Genomic DNA, 21,001 nt, shown 5'->3' with positions numbered 1-21,001 from the left:
CGAGAGAGAGGCGACATAACATATACCTGTGGCTGATTCATGTTGATGTGTGGCAGAAACCAATACAACATTGTAAAACAATTGTCCTCCAATTAAAAGTAAATTAAAAGTTTTAAAAAGATGCTCTGGGGTTCTAGGGGACTTCCCTGGTGGTCCAGTGGTTAAGACTCGGTGCTTCCAATGCAGGGGTGTGAGTTTGATCCCTGGTCAGAGAACTAAGATCCCACAGGCCATGCAGTGTGGTCAAATTTTAAAAACAACAACAACAAAAAATGATGCTCTGAGTGTCTAGTCTCATGACAACATCCCATCAGTTATATTATTCCTTCTCTCTCCAAAGCCTATCTCCTTTCAGGTTCCTTCCTTTACAACTCTTACAACTCTATTATTTATAATAACAATCTGAGCAACAAGACTTATTAAGCACTTAATGGAATGGAAATAGCATTTGAGGTTTTATACAACATCCATTTTAAACACAAATAGCACATGATACAAAATAATGATGACCTGGTGTGAGACATCAAATTTGGAATCAGGCTATCACTCTACCATCTAGAGGATGAATGAGTAAATTCAACTTTAAAATGTGGGTTGATTTCATAATTTAAGAAAACACAGAAATTGAAAACCATGTGCTTTTTCTAGAAACACAAAGTTCCATGTTATTACACCAAGATTTTTAAATAAGTAAACTTTAGTATATGAGAGGATACATTAAAATACTACAAGAAAAGCACTAATGACAAGGGGGAAATCTGAAAATCATTTATATTTGGCTTTGAAATACTCTGTGTGATTTTAATTTTTCTAATTAAGTTGGGCCAACACTGCTTTAGCACTTTCTAAATATAACACAGACAAAATGAAAGCAGTACAGAATATGGTCATGGCAGGAAAACACCCTCTTAAATAAAATTTTAAAGGCCTGTTACAAACAGCCAGTTGTTTAACCATACATTATCAAAGCTGATTGTAAAGCTGTCTTTTAAGAGTTAGCAGACATTTCTAGCCAATGTCTGACTATTGGACATAAACTAAGGTATCACATATATTTTCAAATCCAAGACTACATTAAATTACTTTAAAAGGATCTATAATTATATTCTTTTAAAGTAGGAATCTATAATATCATAGAATTCCTATTTTATCTTAAGAATCAGGCAAATACATGTTTTTGAATTTCCTCTTTAACCATTTCCTTACACTCCTTTATCAGTTTTGCTTCCTCTACTTTTTATTACCTCAAGGCAATTAATTCCCTGATGTTATATGTATAGATACATAGCCCTTTATTTGAAATCCTACAACCTAAAAAGCTTGGAAAATTAAAGCTGTTTTTTTTTAATTGAATTGACGGCAAAATATGTCCTGACTTAAATTCATTTGGTAGAAAAATCTAGTGAAAAATCATACATTTTGCTGCATAAATACTAATGTGTAATTACAAGGTGCAATAAAACAATAAATAGTAAGGATTAAATAACGTACAGAATATGCAGGAATTACCTTTTTAAAATTTGAAAAATGCTAATTCCAAAACATACCTGCCCCTAGGTTTTGAATAAGGGATTGTGGACCTGTATTTATGTGCAGGTTGGTACAAAAGTAATTGCAGTTTTGAACCATAAATTTTAAATCATTATAACTAGGCTCAAACACATCTTTATTAATCAAAATAGGAACCATTACAATCAACACATTTTTGCCAATGAGAAATAAGTGTACTTCTGTAGCCCAAAAAATCCATGCTTCAGGATTCAGCAAACTCTTGGAAAACATCTTCTGCCTCCGGCTGGTTGTGGAGGGGTTTTCCCTACAAAAAGTCATCGAGATGCTTGAAGAAGTGGTAATCCATTGGTGAGGGGTCCGATGAATATGGCAGATGAGGCATAAATTCATAGCCCAGTTTGTTCAACTGCTGAAGTGCTGGTTGTGTGGCATGCAGTTGGGCACAGTCATGGAGAAGAACTGGGCCCTTCCTGTTGGCCAGTAACTGCTGCACGCACTGCAGTTTTCCATGCATCTCACTGATTTGCTGAGCACACCGCTCAGATGTAACGGTTTCACCAGGATTCAGAAAGCTGTGGCGGGTCAGATCGGCAGCAGACCACCAAACGGTGACCATGACCCTTTATTGGAGCAAGTTTGGCCTTGGGAAGTGCTTTAGAGCTTCTTCTCTCTCCAACCATTGAGCTGGTCATCTCCAACTGTTGTATAAAATCCACTTTTTGTTGCACATCACAATCTGATAGAAAAATGGTTCTTTGTTGTTGTATAGAATAAGAGAAGACAACACTCAAACATTTTTTTTTTCAGTCAGCTCATGAGGCACCCACTTATTCCACTTATTGAGGTTTTTGGCCTTTCCAATTTGTTTCAAATGCCAAACAACCATAGAATGATCGACGCTGAGTTCTTAGGCAACTTCTCATGTAGTTGAAAGAGGATCGACTTCAACGACTGCTCTCAGTTGGTCAGTCTCAACTTCTGGGCTTTCCCAGTGGCTTAGACAGTAAAGAATCTGCCTGTAATGCAGGAGACCTGGGCACGATCCCTGGGTCAGGAAGATCCCTTAAGAAGGAAATGGCAACCCACTCCATTATTCTTGCCTGGAAAATCCCATGGACAGAGGAGCCCAGTGGGCTACAGACCATGGGGTCACAAAGAATCAGACATGACTAAGCAACTAACACACACACAAATTCTGATGGCTGGCCACTACATTCCTCATCTTCAAGGCTTTGCAAAACTTCTTGAACCATCACTGTACACTCATTGGCAGTTCCTGGGCCAAATGCATTGTTGATGTTGTGAATTGTCTCCGCTGCTTTACGACCCGTTTTGAACTGGAATAAAAAAATCGCTCAAATTTGCTTTTTGTCTAACATAATTTCTATAGTTTAAAATAAATATAAAATAATCAGCAAGTAATAAGACATTAGCAAAAAAACATAAATTGAGAAATGCACATTAAAATGATATATAACATAACCACATTTATTTAAGAACATATCCCAGTATCAAATGGCAAAGTTCAACAATGCAAAACAGCAATTACTTTTGCACCAACCTAATACTATCATCTTACCATGAGAGCAAAACTTTATCTTATTCATTGGTTTATTCCCTGGGGCTAGAATTGTGCCTTACACATAGTAAATACTCAATAGATACTTGTTCAATAATCAAACTAAATAATAACAGTGAATTAATAGAAGTGGAGTTCAAAATAGAAAGGAACAAAAATATTCCTTTAAGGCAGTAACCTCCAAATGAAGTTATAATTTATACAGATCATTAATCTCTTATTTGCAATTCTGAAACAGAAAAAGCTTTGGAAATGTTTTGTCATTACTGCCTATATTCTGAAGCTTCAGGCTTTTTTTATAAAATTGAGAAACAACTATTAACTAATTAGATCCCAAATTATAATAAAAAGAAATACTTAAAGAAAAAGCATTCTTAAAGAAAAGCAGAATGCCACAACAGAATTTGAATTCCTTAAGTAAGGAGGCTTTTCATAATCTTTTACCACTAAGTAAAGTATTTGGTACATAGTAGGTACTCAGATATGCAGATGACACCACCCTATGGCAGAAAGTGAAGAAGAACTAAAGAACCTCTTGATGAAAGTGAAAGAGGAAAGTGAAAAAGTTGGCTTAAAGCTCAACATTCAGAAAACTAAGATCATGGCATACAGTCCCATTACTTCATGGCAAATAGACAGGGAAACAGTGGCTGACTATTTTTCTGGGCTCTCCAATCACTGCAGATGGTGACTGCAGCCATGAAATTAAAAGACACTTACTCCTTGGAAGGAAAGTTATGACCAACCTAGATAGCATATTCAAAAGCAGAGACATTACTTTTCCAACAAAGGTCTGTCTAGTCAAGGCTATGGTTTTTCCTGTGGTCATGTATGGCTGTGAGAGTTGGACTGTGAAGAAGGCTGAGCGCCAAAGAATTGATGCTTTTGAACTGTGGTGTTGGAGAAGACTCTTTAGAGTCCCATGGACTGCAAGGAGATCCAACCAGTCCATTCTGAAGGAGATCAGTCCTGGGATTTCTTTGGAAGGAATGATGCTGAAGCTGAAGCTCCAATACTTTGGCCACCTCATGGGAAGTGTTGACTCATTGGAAAAGACTCTGATGCTGGGAGGGATCTGGGGCAGGAGGAGAAGGGGACGACAGAGGATGAGACGGCTGGATGGCATCACTGACTCGATGGACGCGAGTCTGAGTGAACTCCGGGAGCTGGTGATGGACAGGGAGGCCTGGCGTGCTGCGATTCATGGGGTCGCAAAGAGTCAGACACGACTGAGCGACTGAACTGAACTGAAGGTACTCAATATATATTGTCAGAATGGACACTAAAAAGAACTGGGATTTGTTTCATTTAATAAAGACATGTTGAGCACCTTTCTCATACTAGTCAATATGCTAGATATATAAGACAGCAGAACAAGAGACACAGAGTCTTTCCCTGTCTTTATGAAGCAGACTCTAGTGGGGAAGAATGACGCTTAAATACTACAAAAAATAAAGTTCCAGGTACTATAGATCCCAAAAAGAAAGGAGTACCTAAACTAAACCAGAAGGTAATGGAAATTCTATGAAACTTAGACAGTCATGGCTGAAGAGCAGAGCCTGAAGAAGAGAGCCACCAAGCTTTGCAGGCCTAATCAAGGGCTTTGTTCATTTTCCTAAGGGCAATGAAAAGTACTGAGGGATTTTAAACAAAGGAGTGATATTTCATTCGGCCTTTAACTCAGACTTCTACTTTCTGAGCACTTACTATATTCCAGGCATATTATCTTGTTTAATCCTCACAAAATTGGCCTTGTATTTCCAAGTTGTATGGTGGAGCTGGTGGCTGATCAGCATCCCTATGTACAACAACTAGAAGAGCCAAACAAACAGAAATCCAACTATATATAGACAGAAGAGGGTGGTTAAGAGAACAAGAACTAGAGTAACAGAAAGGGGAAAATCTTGAGAGACATACTGGCTGCTGCAGCCACCTTTTCCCTTGGATCATTATTCTGAGCATGAACTGAAGCCTGACAATCAGGACAAACCCAGTACCAACCCTGGTGGAGGGATACCAAGGGAGGACAGAGAAATAAGCATAGCTTTGGTATAGACTTGGGAGATCTTAAGCACATGGCCAGTTTTCTCAAGAAATTTTTGAATATTAAAACTATATGGGGTAGAAGGCTACAAACCTAAGCATGAAACTTGTGAAAAAGTTCTTTAGCAGTCTGACAAGAAAAAGGTTAGAGTCTGGGACCGAAGGAGGAAAGCACCCTTAGAATATATCAAATTCATAGCTGGAAACTTGTGAGAGCCAGGGAAGAAACAGAGGAAAGAAAATTAAGCCTTAAAGTAAAACTCAATCTCAACCCAGCACACTCCCTAATTGGATAAAGGGAATCAGTCAGAAGATTATCAGCCCAGCAGGTAATAGTGTTGTGGTGATCAGTCCCCCAACCATATCTGACTCTTTGGGACCCCGTGGACTGTAGCCCACCAGGTTCCTCTGACCATGGGATTTCCCAGGCAAGAATACTGGAGTGGGTTGTCATTTCCTCCTCCAGAGGATCTTCCTGACTCATGGATTGAACCCACTTCTCTTGTGTTTCCTGCATTGGCATGCAGATTCTTTATCACTGTGCCACTGGGGAAGCCCAGCAGAGGGGAGAATGAATCCTTAAAAAAAGGAAGATATCATCAGGAGGCATTACAGTTTTTTGGACACAATGTCCGGCATAAAATAAAAATTACTAGGCATGCCAACAGACAAAATTAGATAAACAAAAGATAAGGAAAAACAACACCATAGACAGATCACATATGATCCAGATATTGGTGTTAACTGACAAAGACTTTAGAACAATTATGTTATATTTTTTTTAAAGAGAAAGAACTGGACAAAGTAGATGAAAAGCAGGTAATTTTACCTAAGAATTGGAATCAATAAAAGAGAAACATTTGGAAATTTTAGAACTGAAAAATACCACTAAATGTAAGTAAGAACTCATTAGATAGATTTACCAAGAGACATAAAAATAGCATAAAATAGGATTCATGAATTGAAAGGAGGTTGAAAGAAAATGTCCAAACTAAAGTACAGAGGAAAAAAATGTAAAATAAAGGAAAAGAGTAGTAGAGAGAAGTAGGACTCAGTGAAAAATCTAATATATACAAATTGGAATCTCAGAAAGAAAGAAGGAGAAAAATGTGGCAGAACAAATATTCAGACAGTAAATGATCAAGAATTTTCCAAAACTGGAGAAAGATACTAACACAAGATTTAAGAAGCTCTATAAATTCAAACCAGAATAAATTTAATAATAGTAATACAATGCAAACAACAATAACAGCACACCAAGGTTCTTTTCAACAAAGATTAAAATGAAAAAGATAATATGAAAATGTTAAAATAGCCAGGGTGAGGGTGGGGAACATATATTCAGTGGATTTCAAAAAGACTGATGGCTGACTTCATAACAGAAAACAAAGAGGCCAGAAGAAAAAGAAATGTCACAACATGCAGAGAAAAAAATTAATGACAACTTTGAAATTTAAACAGATAAAAAAAATCCTTCAAAAATAAAGATGAAATAGAGACATTATCGGCGCGTCCCTCATAGCTCAGCTGGTACAAGGGCTTCCCAGGTAGCACTAGGGTAAAGAACCCGCCTGCCAGTGCAGGAAACCCCGGTTTGATTCCTGGGTTGGGAAGATCCCCTGGAGAAGGGATAAGCTACCCACTCCAGTCTTCTTGGGATTCCTTGGTAGCTCAGATGGTAAAGAATCCGCCTGCAATGTGGGAGACCTGGGTTCGACCCCTGGGTTGGAAGATCCCCTGGAGAAAGGAAAGGCTACCCACTCCAGTATTCTTGTGCTGGATAATTCCATGGACAAAGGAACCTTGCAGGCTACATACAGTCCATGGGGTCACAGAGTTGACACAACTGAGAAACTTTCACTTTCACTAAAGACATCATCAAACAAATAAAACTGAGGAGACTGTCACCAGAAAATCTGAACTAAAAGAAATACTAAGAAGAGTTTTTATAGTAGAAGAAAAATAATCCCAGGGTAAATAAAGATATATAGAAGAGAATTATGAGAAACAAGAATAAAAATTGGTTAAGATGAGTAAATATTGATTAAATACTTATGTTATAAAATAGTGATAGCAATGTCCTATGGAATTTAAAATAAAATGCACAACAAAAATAACACAAAAGGAAAGACGTGTAATAACTAAAATTTCTAAGTTCTAGCATTACATTACAGGGAAATAGATAAAATAAAATAAAATAGTTTATTCAAGAGTACAATTAATCAAGAATAAATGTTGTAACCTCTAGGGCAGCTATATAGAGGACAGTAAAGCAACGTGTATCTACCACATTAATGGAGAAGAAAAACAAAAAACAATAAAAATATTTGAATGATATTTGATAACCCAAAAGAATATAAAAAAGAAAGAAAACAGAATATGAAGCAAAATTAAAAAACCAAATATTAAGACCAATAATGTAAAACCAAATATATCAGTAAAATCATTAAATGTAAATATACTAACTAATAAAATTAAAAGATTTGTCAGCCTGGACTTAAAAGACAACTATATGATGATTTTGATGCAGAAAGGGTAAAAATAAAAGAATGAAAAAGTCATACCATGCAATCACTAATCAAAAAAAGCTGCTGTGGCTATACTAACATCAGACAAAACAGACTTTAAGGCAAGAACCTTACTAGAAATAAAGGACATTTCTGGTGGCTCAGAAGGTAAAGCATCTGCCTGCAATGCGGGAGACCCGGGTTCGATTCCTGGGTTGGGAAGATCCCTTGGAGAAGGAAATGGCAATCCACTCCAGCACTCTTGCCTGGAAAATCCCATGGACGGAAGAGTCTGATAGGCTACAGTCCATGGGGTGCAGACACAACTGAGCTACTTTACTTACTTAAGGGATTAATCCATCAGGAAGTTATCACAATATAGATCTATGTACAACCAATGAAATAGCCTTAAAATTTAAAAATTGAGAGAAATAAAAGAGATAAATATACAGTCATGATAGGAGATTTAAACATATTTCTTTGAATAGTTGGTAACAGAAAAAAAATTCTCTAAGATTACAGAAAAGCTGAACAGTATAATTGACACCTGGATTTCAGTGACATATATACAGATAACCTGACCCAACAATGACAGTATACACATTCTTTCATTCTTTACAAGTGCACATGGGATATACAGCAAAACTGACTATACACTAGGTTGCACAGCAAGCCTCAACAACTTTTAAAAGATTTAACCAGTCAGAGACTGTCTCTGACAATACTGATATTAAGTTGGAAATCAATAACAATGACATGGTATTATACATAGAAAATGCTAAAGATGCCACCAGAAAACTATTATAGAAGAGCTTCTTCAACAATAAAGTTGAAGAATACAAAACTAATACACAGAAATGTTGCGTTTCTATACATTAATAACAATAAAAAAAGAAATTAAGGAAATAATCCCATTTACCATCTCATCAAAACCAATAAGATACCTCAGAATTAACCTACCTAAGAAAACAAAAATCTTATACCCAGAAAACTATTAGACACTGGTGAAAGAAATTGAAGATGATGCAAAGGGAAAGATATACCATGTTCTTGTTTTGGAAGAATCAATAATGCCATTTACAGCAACACGGATGCATTATGCTAAGTGAAATAAGTCAGAGAAAGACAAAATGTTACGTAATATCACTTCTAGGTGAAATCTAAAAAAAAAAGAAAAAAGAAAACTAGTGAATAAACGGCAACCCACTCCAGTGTTCTTGCCTGGAGAATCCCAGGGACGGCAGAGCCTGGTGGGCTGCCGTCTATGGGGTTGCACAGTCAGACACGACTGAGGCGATGCAGCAGCAGCAGCAGCAGTGAATAAACAAAAAAGAAACAGACTTACTGATACAGAGGACAAACTAGTGGTTAACAGTGGGGACAGGGAAAAAGAGAGGGCAATACAAGTTAGGTACAGTTTGTAACTGAAAGCTACTTTGTAACTAAGAGCTACAAGGATATATTGTACAAACTGAACATAGCCAGTACTTCATAATAACTGTAAGTGGAGTATACGTGTGCTCAGTCGCTCAGTCATGTCTGACTCTTTGTGACCCCATGGACTGTAGCCCACCAGCCTCCTCTGTCCATGGGATTTTTCAGGCAAGAATACTGGAGTGAGTTGCCATCTCCTTCTTGAAGGGGTTTTCTTGACCCAGGGATCGAACCGCATCTCCTGTGTCTCCTGCACTGGCAGGTGGATTCTTTATCACTGAGCCACCTGAAAGTACAGCCTTTAAAAACTGTGAATCACAATATTGTACACCTATAACTTATATAAATATTGTACGTCAACTAAACTTCAAAAAATACACAAAAAAAAGAAAATCCCAATAAAAATACAAAAAAGAAAAAGAAAATTTCAATAGCTTGGAAATTAGGTAATATACCTGAGAATAACCTTTGGATCAAATCTTTAAAGTGACAAAAAATATTACAGAATGTTTTATACAAAAGAATATTTTTTAAAATGACTCATTAAAGCTGGAATACAGTTAAAGTAGTGCTTAGGGGAAAATTATAGTTTTAAATGGATATTTTAGAAAGGAAAAAATGTCTTGAAACTTATGTCCTAAGTTTCCATCTCAAGAAACTATAAAAGAGTAGAAAATCAATCTCATAGAAAGTAGGAGAAAATTACTAATAAAGATATGATCCAAAATTAAGAGGAAAAACACTAAAGCCAAAATTGGTCCTTTGATGAGATTAGTAAAATTGATAAACACCTAGCAAAACTGTTCAAAAACACATATGCACACAAATTTTCATTATAGGAAACTGTGATAGATTTTTCAGACATTAAAAAGAAATAAAAGTTTGTTTTAGACAACTAGACACCAATGATTTATATCATTTATTTTTAAAATATTTATTTAATTGCAGGATAATTACTTTACAATACTGTGATGGTTTTTGTCATACATCAAGATGAATCGGCCACAGGTATACTTCCAAAGGGGCTTCTCTGGTGGCTCAGACAGTGGAGATTTCGCCCAATGCAGGAGACCTGGGTTCGATCCCTGGGTTGGGAAGATCCCCCGCAGGAGAGCATGACAACCCACTCCAGTATTCTTGCCTGGAGGATCCCACAGACAGAAGAGTCTGGCAAGCTGCAGTCCATGGGGTCACAGAGAGTCGGACATCACTGAGTGACTAAGCACGCACGCACATACATTTAAATAAACAAATTCTTTGAAAAACACAACTTATCAAAACTGACAATAGAAGGGACAGAAAATCTGAATACTCCTATATCTATTAAAAATGAGTCTGTTCTTTAAACACTTTCTAATACTAAAACATAACAAAGTTGCAGGACTGACAACTTCAGCTTATTATCAAGCTACCAATATCAAGAAAATGTGGTAATGTTAAAAACACAGACAGTAGATGCCTGTGCTATATACAGTAGGTCCTTATTAGTTATCTATTTTATATGTTTCTACATATATGTGTATATGTTGATCCCAATCTCTTATTTATCCCTCTTCCCTATCCCGCCTACCCCCACTGCCCCAGTAACCGTAAAATTGTTTTCTACATCTATAACTCTACTTCTCTTTTGTAAATTAGTTCATTTGTACCATTTTTCTGTTGTTGCTGTTGTTCATTGTTCAGTTGCTAAGTTCCTTTGCAACTCCGAGGACTGCAGCATGCCAGGTTTCCCTGTCTTTCGCTATCTCCCGGAGTTTGCTTAAACTCATGTCCATTGAGTCAGTGATGCCATTCAACCATCTCATCCTCTGTTATACCCTCAATCTTTCCCAGTATCAGGGTCTTTTCAAATGAGTCAGTTCTTGGCATCAGGTGGCTAAAGTATTGGTGCTTCAGCTTCAGCAGCGGTCATTCCAATGAATATTCAGGACTGATTTCCTTAAGGATTGACTGGTTTGATCTCCTTGCAGTCCAAGGGACTCTCAAGAGTCTTGTCTGACACCACAGTTCAAAAGCAGCAATTCTTCAGCGTTCAGCCTTCTTTATGGTCAACTCTCATATCCATACATGACTACTGGAAAAACCCTAGCTTTGACTATGGACCATTGTCAACAAAGTGATTTCAGTGATGTCTAGGGTTTGTGATAGCTTTTCTTCCAAAGACACCTTTTAATTTCATGGCTGCAGTCACCATCTGCAGTAATTTTGGCCCAGCAAATAAAATGTCACTGTTTCCACTTTTTCTCCATCTATTTGCCATGAAGTTATGGGACCAGATACCATGATCTTAGTTTTTTAAATGTTGAGTTTTAAGCCAGGTTTTTCACTCTCCTTTTTCACTTTCATCAAGAGGCTCTTTAGCTCCTCTTCATTTTATAATGAAAGTGAAAATACCATTGGAATGACATCATTAGAGTGGTATCATCTGTATATCTGAGGTTGCTATTTCTCCTGGCAATCTTGATTCCAGCTTGTGATTCATCCAGCCTGGCATTTCACATGATGTACTCTGCATATAAGCTAAATAAGCAGGGTGACAATATACATCCTTGACATACTCCTTTCCCAATTTGGAACCAATCTGTTGTTCCATGTCTGGTTCTAACTGTTGCTTCTTGACTTGAATACACTTTCACAGAAGGCAGATAAGGTAGTTTAGTATTCTTATCTCTTGAAGAATTTCCCACAGTTTGTTGTGATCCACACAGTCAGAGGCTTCAGTGTAGTCAATGAAACAGAAGCAGATGTCTTTCTGGAATTCCATAGTTTTTACTATCATCCAATGGAGGTTGACAATTTGATCTCTGGTTCCTCTGTCTTTTCTAAATCCAGCTTGTACATCTGAAGTTCTCAGTTCACATACTGTTAAAGCCCAGCTTGAGGGATTTTGAGTATTACTTTGCTAGCATGTGAAATGAGTGCAACTGTACACTAGTATGAACATTCGTTGGCATTGCCTTTCTTTGGGATTAGAATGAAAACTGACCTTTTCCAGTCCTGTGGCCACTGCTGAGTTTCCCAAATTTGCTGGCATATTGAGTGCAGCACTTTAACAGTATCACCTTTTAGTATTTGAAATAGCTCTGCTAGAATTCTATCCCTTCCACTAACTTTGCAGTAATGCTTCCTAAGGTCACTTGACTTCACACTCCAGGATGTCTGGCTCTAGGTGAGTGATCACACCATGTTGGTTATCTGGGTCATTAAGATCTTTTTTGTACAGTTCTGTGTACTCCTGCCACCTTTTCTTAATATCTTATGCTTCTGTTAGATCCTTGCCATTTCTGTCCTTTATTGACCCCCATCTTTGCATGAAATGTTCCCTTGATATCTCCAATTTTCTTGAAGAGATCTCTAGTCTTTCCCACTCTATTGTTTTCCTCTGTTTCTTTGCATCGTTCACTTAAGAAGCCTTTCTTATCTCTCCTTGGTATTCTCTGGAACTCTGCATTCAGTTGGGTACATCTTTCCTTTTCTGCCTTGCCTTTCACTTCTTTTCTTTCTCAGCGATTTGTAAGGCCTCCTCAGACAACCACTTTGCCCTCTTGCATTTCTTTTTCTTGGGGATGTTTGGTCGCTGCATCTCATACAATGTTATGAACCTCTGTCCACAGTTCTTCAGGCACTCTGTATACCAAATCTAATGCTATTTGCCACCTCCATTGTATAATCATAAGGGATTTGATTTAGGTTATATTTGAATGATCTAGTGGTTTTCCCTAGTTTGTTCGATTTAAATCTGAATTTTGCAATAAGGAGCTCATGAACTGAGCCACAGTCAGCTCCAGGTCTTGTTTTTGCTGACCACAAAACTCCATCTTTGGCTGCAAAGAACATAGTATAAGAATATAATATAGATTGGTATATAACTTTTTTTAGATTCCACATGTAAGCGACATCATGTGACGTTTGTCCTTCTCTGACTTACTTTACTCAGGATGACAATCTCAAGGTCCATCCATGTTACTGCAAATGGTATCATTTCATTCTTTTTTATGGCTGAGTAATATTTCTTTCTATACATCTACCACACCTTCTTTATCCATTCCTCTGTCAATGGACATATAGGTTGCTTCCATGTCTTGCTACTGTAAATAGTAGACAGTGTAGCAATGAATATTAGGGTGTATGTATCTTTTCAAATTACGGTTTTCTCTGGGTATATGCCCAGGAGTGGGACTGCTGGCTCATATGGCAGCTCTATTTTTAGTTTTTAAAGGAACCTCCACACTGTTCTCTACAGTGGCTGTACCAATTTATATTCCCACCAACAGTGTAGGAGGGTTCCCTTTTATCTACACTCTCTCCAGTATTTATTATTTATAGTCAATTTATCTTTGACAAAAGAGTAAAAGCAATTCAATGAAGCAAAGACAGTCCTTTTAACAAACTGTACTAGAACAACTGGACATCAGCATGCCAAAAAATATATATGTGTGTGTGTGTGTGTGTGTATTTTTTTTAATGGATCATAAATGTAAACCCAAGAACTATAAGACTTCTAAAAGATAACATGGATGAAAATCTAAGTGACCTTGGTTTTGGAGATTAATTCTTAGACATACTACCAAAAACATGATCCATAAAAGAAAAAAACTGGTAAGTTGGACTTCATTAAAATTAAAAATTTCTCTAGAAAGTTACTGCTAAGAGAATGAAAAGACTGGCTACAGATTGGGAGAAGATATTTGCAAAGCACATATCTGATAAAGGGCTTGTACCCTAAACATACTCTTAAAATTCTTAAAACTCAACAATAAGAACACCCAAATAAAAACAGGAAAAGACCTGAACAGACATCGCACCACAGAAAACATACAGATAACATAAAAACATATGAGAAGATATTCCTTATCATATGTCACTAGGGAACTATAAATTAAAACAACAGTGAGATATCACAACACACCTATTAGAATGGCTAAAATCTAAGCCACTGGTAACACCAAATTCTGGCAAGAACGTGGAGCAACAGGAACGGTCATTCAAGGCTGGTGGGAATGCAGAATGGTACAACCACAACAGAAGACAAGCTGTCAGTTTCTACCAAAGTCTTACACACCAGAAATTATGCTTCTTGGTATTTAGCCAAATTAGCTGAAAACTTATGTCAACACAAAAATCTACCCAGGAATGTTTATACCAGTTTTATTCATAACCGGCAAACTTGAAAGCAACCAAGATGTCCTTCAAAAGATAGTGAATGTACAAATGAACTGATATACCCTCATAATATAATGTTATTCAGAAAAAAAAAAGCTGTCAAGGCACAAAAAGATATACAGTAACATAAGGCACATTGCCAAGTAAAAGAAGTTAATCTGAAAAGCTACATACTGCATAATTACAACAGTGAGACATTCTTAAGGGCAAAAATGCAGAGACAGTAAAAGCCAAGTGGTTGCTGGGGGCTTGAAAGGAGGGAGGAATGAATAGGCAGAGCACAGAGGATTTTCAGGACAGTGAAGTATGACCAACCTAGACAGCATATCAAAAAGCAGAGACATTACTTTGCCAACAAAAGTCCATCTAGTCAAAGCTATGGTTTCTCCGGTAGTCACGTATGGATGTGAGAGTTGGACTATAAAGAGAGCTGAGTACTGAAGAATTGATGCTTTTGAACTGTGGTGTTGGAGAAGACTCTTGAGAGTCCCTTGAACTGTAAGGAGATCCAACCAGTCCACCTAAAGGAAATCAGTCCTCAATATTCATTGGAAGGACTGATGCTGAAGCTGAAACTCCAATACTTTGACCACCTGATGCAAAGAACTGACTTATTTGAAAAGGCCCTGATGCTGGGAAAATTGAAGGCAGGAAGAGAAGGGGATGACAGAGGAGGAGATGGTTGGATGGCATCACCAACTCACCGGACATGAGTTTGAGTAAACTCCGGGAGTTGGTAATGGACAGGGAGGTCCATGGGGTTGCAAAGAATTGGACACGACTGAGCAACTGAACTAACTGAACTGAACTGAAGTTATTCTGTGAGATACTGGAATAGTGGATACATGGTATCACACATTTGTTGAAACCCATAGACCTCTACAATACAAAGAGTGAACCATGATGTAAAATGTGGACTTTAACAGTAATGTATCCATATCAACTGGTTCACCAATAGTAACAAATGTAGCACACTAATGCAAGATGCTAATAAAGGCAATTGTGTGTAAGGAGAGGAGATGTATGAGAACTCTATTTCTGCCCAATTTTTCTGCAAGCCTAAAACCATCCTAAAGAATAAAGCTTTACTAATTAAAAAAAAAACTTCTCAAAATAAAATCTGAGACACAGGCGTCAATGGAGACTTCTTCTAAACATTTAATAAAGAAATAACACTGTCTTGTAACACTCTTGCATCAAATAGAAAAGAAAAAAGGAGGCGAACACTTCTGCACCATTTTATCAGGCCAGCATAATCTTGGTACAAACTTGTCAAAGACATTACAAGAAAGGAAAATTACAGACCAACCTTTCTCACTGACATAGGTTCAATCCTTCAACATTTATTATTGGATTTCTGCTAATGTATAGGATGTGGAAAGTCAGAACAAGAAAATATTATTCCCACCCTAACAATGAGAAAGAGTGGTATAATCTACAAAAATCTTAACTTTTGAACTCAACAGAAAAATGAAGTTTTAAGACAATCAAGTGATTTAAATTCCAAACAGTAACAAGCCCCTCTAAAGACAGATGGAACTACAAACTATTTAATATTTGACAAAGCACAGGAGGAAAAGGAGGCTACTGTACAAGCAAGAAAGAAAAATTCAGCTAAAATTAACTGTTATAGATGAGATGTGGGCTAGTATGTCCCAGAAACACTGGCAGCTCAAAACACAAGGGAATTCACACTTGCATGCTCTTTTCCAAACATCTCTATCAGGGCTGAGGGCAGAGCAGGGAACTGCAATGGGTCCCTTTCTGTGGCACAGGTGTGCAAGAAAAGATAGGCCACCACTACAAAAACAGCATACAACCATACCACATTGCCCAAACTCCTCTCTCATTTAAGGAAGAGGCCTTAAATCTCTGGAAAAGGCAGAGGTTCTGGGTGTATGAGAGTGTACTCAGTCGTGTCTGGCTCTTTGTGACCCCATGGACTGTAGCCCGCCAGGCTCCTCTGTCCATGGGATTTACCTGGCAAGAAAACTGGAGTGGGTTGCCATGCCCTCCTCCAGGGGATCTTCTTGACCCAGGGATCAAACCCATGTCTCTTATGTTTCCTGACCAGCAGGCGGGTTCTTTACCAGTTAGGCACAGGGGAAGCCTCTGGGGATTATGACTGATGAAAAACTACCTTCCTCATGGAAACATAAGAAAACTCTCACAGGCCCCAAATCCTATACCAGTACAAAGCAGAGGAAAGTCAGCACTAGGGAGAGGGAGGAATTTCTCACCCATTATGTGCCACAAGACAAACTTCAGCTGCCAAAAGCAACTGTACTCCAATAAAAATTTAAAATTAATTTAAAAAATAAAAATAAAAAGCAAAGCATTAGATGACAGGTTGGCTGTTTCTTATACATTATTCTTACATATAATCCAGCAATTACAATCCTTGATATTTACCCAAATGAGTTGGAAATGTCTCCATTCCAAAACCTGCACATGAATGTTTGCAGCAGCTTTATTCATAATTGCCAAAAGTTGAAAGCAGCCAATATCTTTCAGCGAATGGACAAGCGGTCATACATCTAGGCAAAGGAATATTCAGTTCAGTTCAGTTCAGTTCAGTCACTCAGTCGTGTCCAACTCTTTGCGACCCCATGAATCACACAGTACACCAGGCCTCCCTGTCCATCACCAACTCCCAGAGTTCACTCAAACTCATGTCCATTGAGTCAGTGATGCCATCCAGCCATCTCATCCTCAGTTTTCCCCTTCTCCTCCTGCCCCCAATCCCTCCCAGCATCAGGGTCTTTTCCAGTGAGTCAACTCTTCACATGAGGTGGCCAAAGTATTGCAGTTTCAGCTTCAATATCAGTCCTTCCAATGAACACCCAGGACTGATCTTTAGGATGGACTGGTTGGATCTCCTTGCAGTCCAAGGGACTCTCAAGAGTCTTCTCCAACACCACAGTTCAAAAGCATCAATTCTTCGGGGCTCAGCTTTGTTCACAGTCCAACTCTCATATCCATACATGACCACTGGAAAAACCATAGCCTTGACTAGACGGACCTTTGCTGGCAAAGTAATATCTCTCCTTTTCAATATGCTATCTAGGTTGGTCATAACTTTCCTTTCAAGGAGTAAGCGTCTTTTAATTTCATGGCTGCAATCACCATCTGCAGTCAGCCTGCTTATTTAACTTATATGTAGAGTACATCATGAGAAACGCTGGGCTGGAAGAAGCACAAGCTGGAATCAAGATTGCTGGGAGAAATATCAATAACCTCAGATATGCAGATGACAGCACCCTTATGGCAGAAAGTGAAGAGGAACTAAAAAGCCTCTTGATGAAAGTGAAAGAGGAGAGTGAAAAAGTTGGCTTAAAGCTCAACATTCAGAAAACGAAGATCATGGCATCTGGTCCCATCACTTCATGGGAAATAGATGGGGAAACAGTGGAATGGAATATTACTCAGCACTAAAAAGAAATAAGCTATCAAGTTATAAACAGATGGTGGAAACTTAAATACATATTACTAAGTGAAAGAAGCCTATCTGAAAAGGCTACATATTGTATGACTTCAACTACATATATGACATCCTGAAAAAAGCAAAACTATGGAGACAGTAAAAAGATAAGTGGCTGCCTGAGGTTCAGCGAGAGGAAGGGATGAGCAAGAGAAGCACAGTATTTTTATCATATCAAAAACCATGCTGTACAATGTTAGATACATGTCATTATTTATTTGTTAAAATACATAGAGTCCACAACAATAGTAAACTATAAACTATGAAATCTGAGGAAAAAAACTCAACATCAATTAGTAATAAAACTCTCAGAAAACAAGGAATAGAAGAGTGTTTCTTCAACTTAACAAAAAGCATTTGGCAACATCACACAGGAATCACTAGCCAGTGTAACGAGGCAAGAAAAAGAATTAAAAGGCACACTGATTGGAAAGGAAGATGTAAAACATCTTTATTCACAAATGACATCTGACTTGTAAAATCCTAAGTCATCTACAAAAAAAGGTATTATAACAAAACCTAAGTTTAGTAAGGCCCCAGGACACATGGTAAATATACAAAGATCAATTATATTTCTGTATACTAAGAACAAATGAAAAAAGAACAAATAATTGGAAACTTAAGTAAGAAAAAAAAATCAGAATTTTAATAGTACTAAAAAACATGAAATACTTGGGGAAATTTTTAATAGAATGTGTACCACAAATCATATGTTGTTTAGTCACTAAATTGTATCCAACTCTTTTGCCACCTTGTAGACTGTAGACCACCAGGCTCCTCTGTCCATGGGATTTCCCAGGCAAAAATACTGGAGCGAGTATTTCCTTCTCCAGGGGATCTTCCTGACCCAGGAATTGAACCCACATCTCCTGCCTTAGCAGGTAGATTCTTTACCACTAAGCCACTTTGCTAAGTCACTTCAGTCGTGTCCGACTCTGTGCGACCCCATAGACAGCAGCCCACCAGGCTCCCCCATCCCTGGGATTCTCCAGGCAAGAACACTGGAGTGGGTAGGGAAGCCCAATAAGGGACTTATGTCATACATAAAGAATCTGTACAATTCACCAGTATGAGAACAAACACCAATTTTTTTAAGGCAAAAGATTTTAACAAACACCAATTTTTTTTAAGGCACTCAGTGGTATGCCCGCCAAGAGACGCAAGCTCCTGGCTGACATACAAAAGCGACTGCAGGAAGACCCCAACTAAGCCCCCAGTGCTTCCTGAATGCCCACAGGGCCTTTGCTGACAATCCCTAGCTCCATGGCCCTCCATCATCAGGGGACCATTTCCCCCCGCCCCCTTCTTCCTTTACAGTATTTAAGAAATAAAAAGTCCGATTTTCCTGGCCAAAAAAAAGAGAGAGAGATTTAGAGGAGTATAATTACAAATAAAAATTAATTAATTAAAAACTAACACCAAGCACTAGCAAGGATGCAGAGCAATCCTCATAATGGCTGTGGAAATGCAAAATAATACAGCCACTTTGGAAAAGTATGGTAGATTCTTATACACATACACTTACCATACAACTCAGCAGTTCCACTCCAGAGTATTTATTCAAGAGAAAAGAAACTTTTTAAAGAAAAAAAAAAACTATACCAGAAAGCATATATCAGTTTTACTTATGTTTATAAATGGAAACAAAACATAACTCTGTAACTGAAAGTCCCCAGCAACCAAGGAATGGATAAACAAGTCGTAGTACATTCAATGAAATATTATTCAACAATAAAAAGAAACGTAACTACTGAAATAGCAACTACATGAATGAATCTCAAATTATGCAAAATGACAAAGCACAAAAATTCACATACTGTAGGATTCCATTTGTCACATTCACACAAAAAAAGGCAAAGGTCTCCTGATCAATCTCTGCATCCAAAGAAGCTAGCACATTAGAAAATAATGAATGCCTGGTGGGCCGTTAGAGGGGGAATCATTGCACGGAGGGTAGACAGCAAGGTCATAGAAGCCAAAGTCAAAAGGAACCTGGGGGCTCAAACACACCTGCAGGATGGAAAAGGTGAAGGAAGGTATACTTCAACCTACCTCCAACGATTTCAGCATCTTAGATTAGATTAGATTCTGTAAAGCTCTACACTATGAATGAATAGCCTCAGCGGTTCTCTGGCCTAAAAGAAAGGCATGATGTGCCCCACCCTACTTTAAAAATAAATCTATTACCCGACGCCCGAGACTGAGCAAGTGGAGCTTACAAGGGGCAGGGAGGATTTTCCATGCCCAGGAGCGGAGCTGAAGAGGGCCGAGGCGGGCTCGGGCTTAGGTCTGCCGGAGGCAGAAGGAGCCGGGGCATCGCCGCGGCCCTGCGGGTCTCCACCCCTTCCCACAGCCTCACTTACCCAGGCCTGCCGTTCCAACTGAGCGTACAAATTTGAGCCTTTGAGCTTTTGGACTATCTGGGCAATAATGAGAGACAGATCCGACTCCTCCTGCAACATTTCCCCTGTCCTACCCCGCCAAGTAGCAGGGGCCGCTAGCGCGGAGGGCACTGGCCACGTTCGGGGTCCCACTCGAGACCAGTGACACTTCTCGGGGACCTTGTTACGCTGGGACGCCTCCAGCGCGCGTTACTAGGCAACTGCCAGGCCGTGAGTCCGTTCCTCTCTGGTCCCCCCTCAAGCCTGAAGGCCCAGCACCTGCGTTCCGCTGGCAGAAAGCGATTTGCGGAGTGGGGGGAGGGGAGAGTAGCTTTTCAATTCCATTGTTCCCGCTTAGTCTGTGCTGGAAAGGCAAGAAGAGGGTCTCTTTCCTCCAGATTTACAGAGCCTCTGATGCATAAGGGGAAATCAGAAAGTTGTGTATTTTTGTGTTTTATTATGAAGGATCATTCCTTTTCCACTTTCCAGTCTCTACAGAAAACAGGGCAGTGCCCACAATGAAATGGCAAATGACTTCCAAAACTTACAAGGCTCTGACCCTGGCTGCGTGAACTTGGGCGAGGTGCTTAAAGTTAAGAACTCGCTTTCAGCCTCAGCAAAATAATACCCAGCTGACAAGATGCTGTGATGATTAGCTGAGATAACAATCGTGAGGGTGCCTAGCCCTGTACTTAGCGCTCCACTTTATTTCCTTTTCTGTTTCTATTCTCTGGGGTCTTATGCCAGGAATAAATACACAACGTCTTCTCACCTAACAGCTACAATAATAAGCATTTTATTGATAGATTGTCTCTGAAGCATTGGCATTTCGGTGGTAGCTAAGACATTGTCCCAGTCTTAAGGAATGTGCCATCTAAATAGATTTCCTCTTCTTCCATGC

At 38.6% G+C, this 21,001-nt stretch overlaps 1 protein-coding gene across 1 annotated transcript in view; it reads right to left on the bottom strand.

The window, feature by feature from the left end:
* Window positions 1-20,333, bottom strand: part of TBC1D19 (TBC1 domain family member 19) — a 160,048-nt gene extending 139,715 nt beyond the window's left edge. Inside the window, exon 1 of the mRNA XM_040237983.1 lies at window positions 20,083-20,333. Coding sequence (XP_040093917.1) covers window positions 20,083-20,181 — 99 coding nt within the window. The 5' untranslated portion in view covers window positions 20,182-20,333. The remainder of the gene's footprint in view (window positions 1-20,082) is intronic.
* Between the last annotated feature and the right edge of the window lie 668 nt (window positions 20,334-21,001).

The sequence above is a fragment of the Oryx dammah genome, unplaced genomic scaffold, assembly GCF_014754425.2.
Source record: "Oryx dammah isolate SB20612 unplaced genomic scaffold, SCBI_Odam_1.1 HiC_scaffold_3, whole genome shotgun sequence".
In the NCBI taxonomy this organism is placed as follows: Eukaryota; Metazoa; Chordata; class Mammalia; order Artiodactyla; family Bovidae; genus Oryx; species Oryx dammah.
The sequence above is the reverse complement of the archived record's forward strand: the minus strand, read 5'-3'. Positions and strand labels throughout refer to the sequence as shown.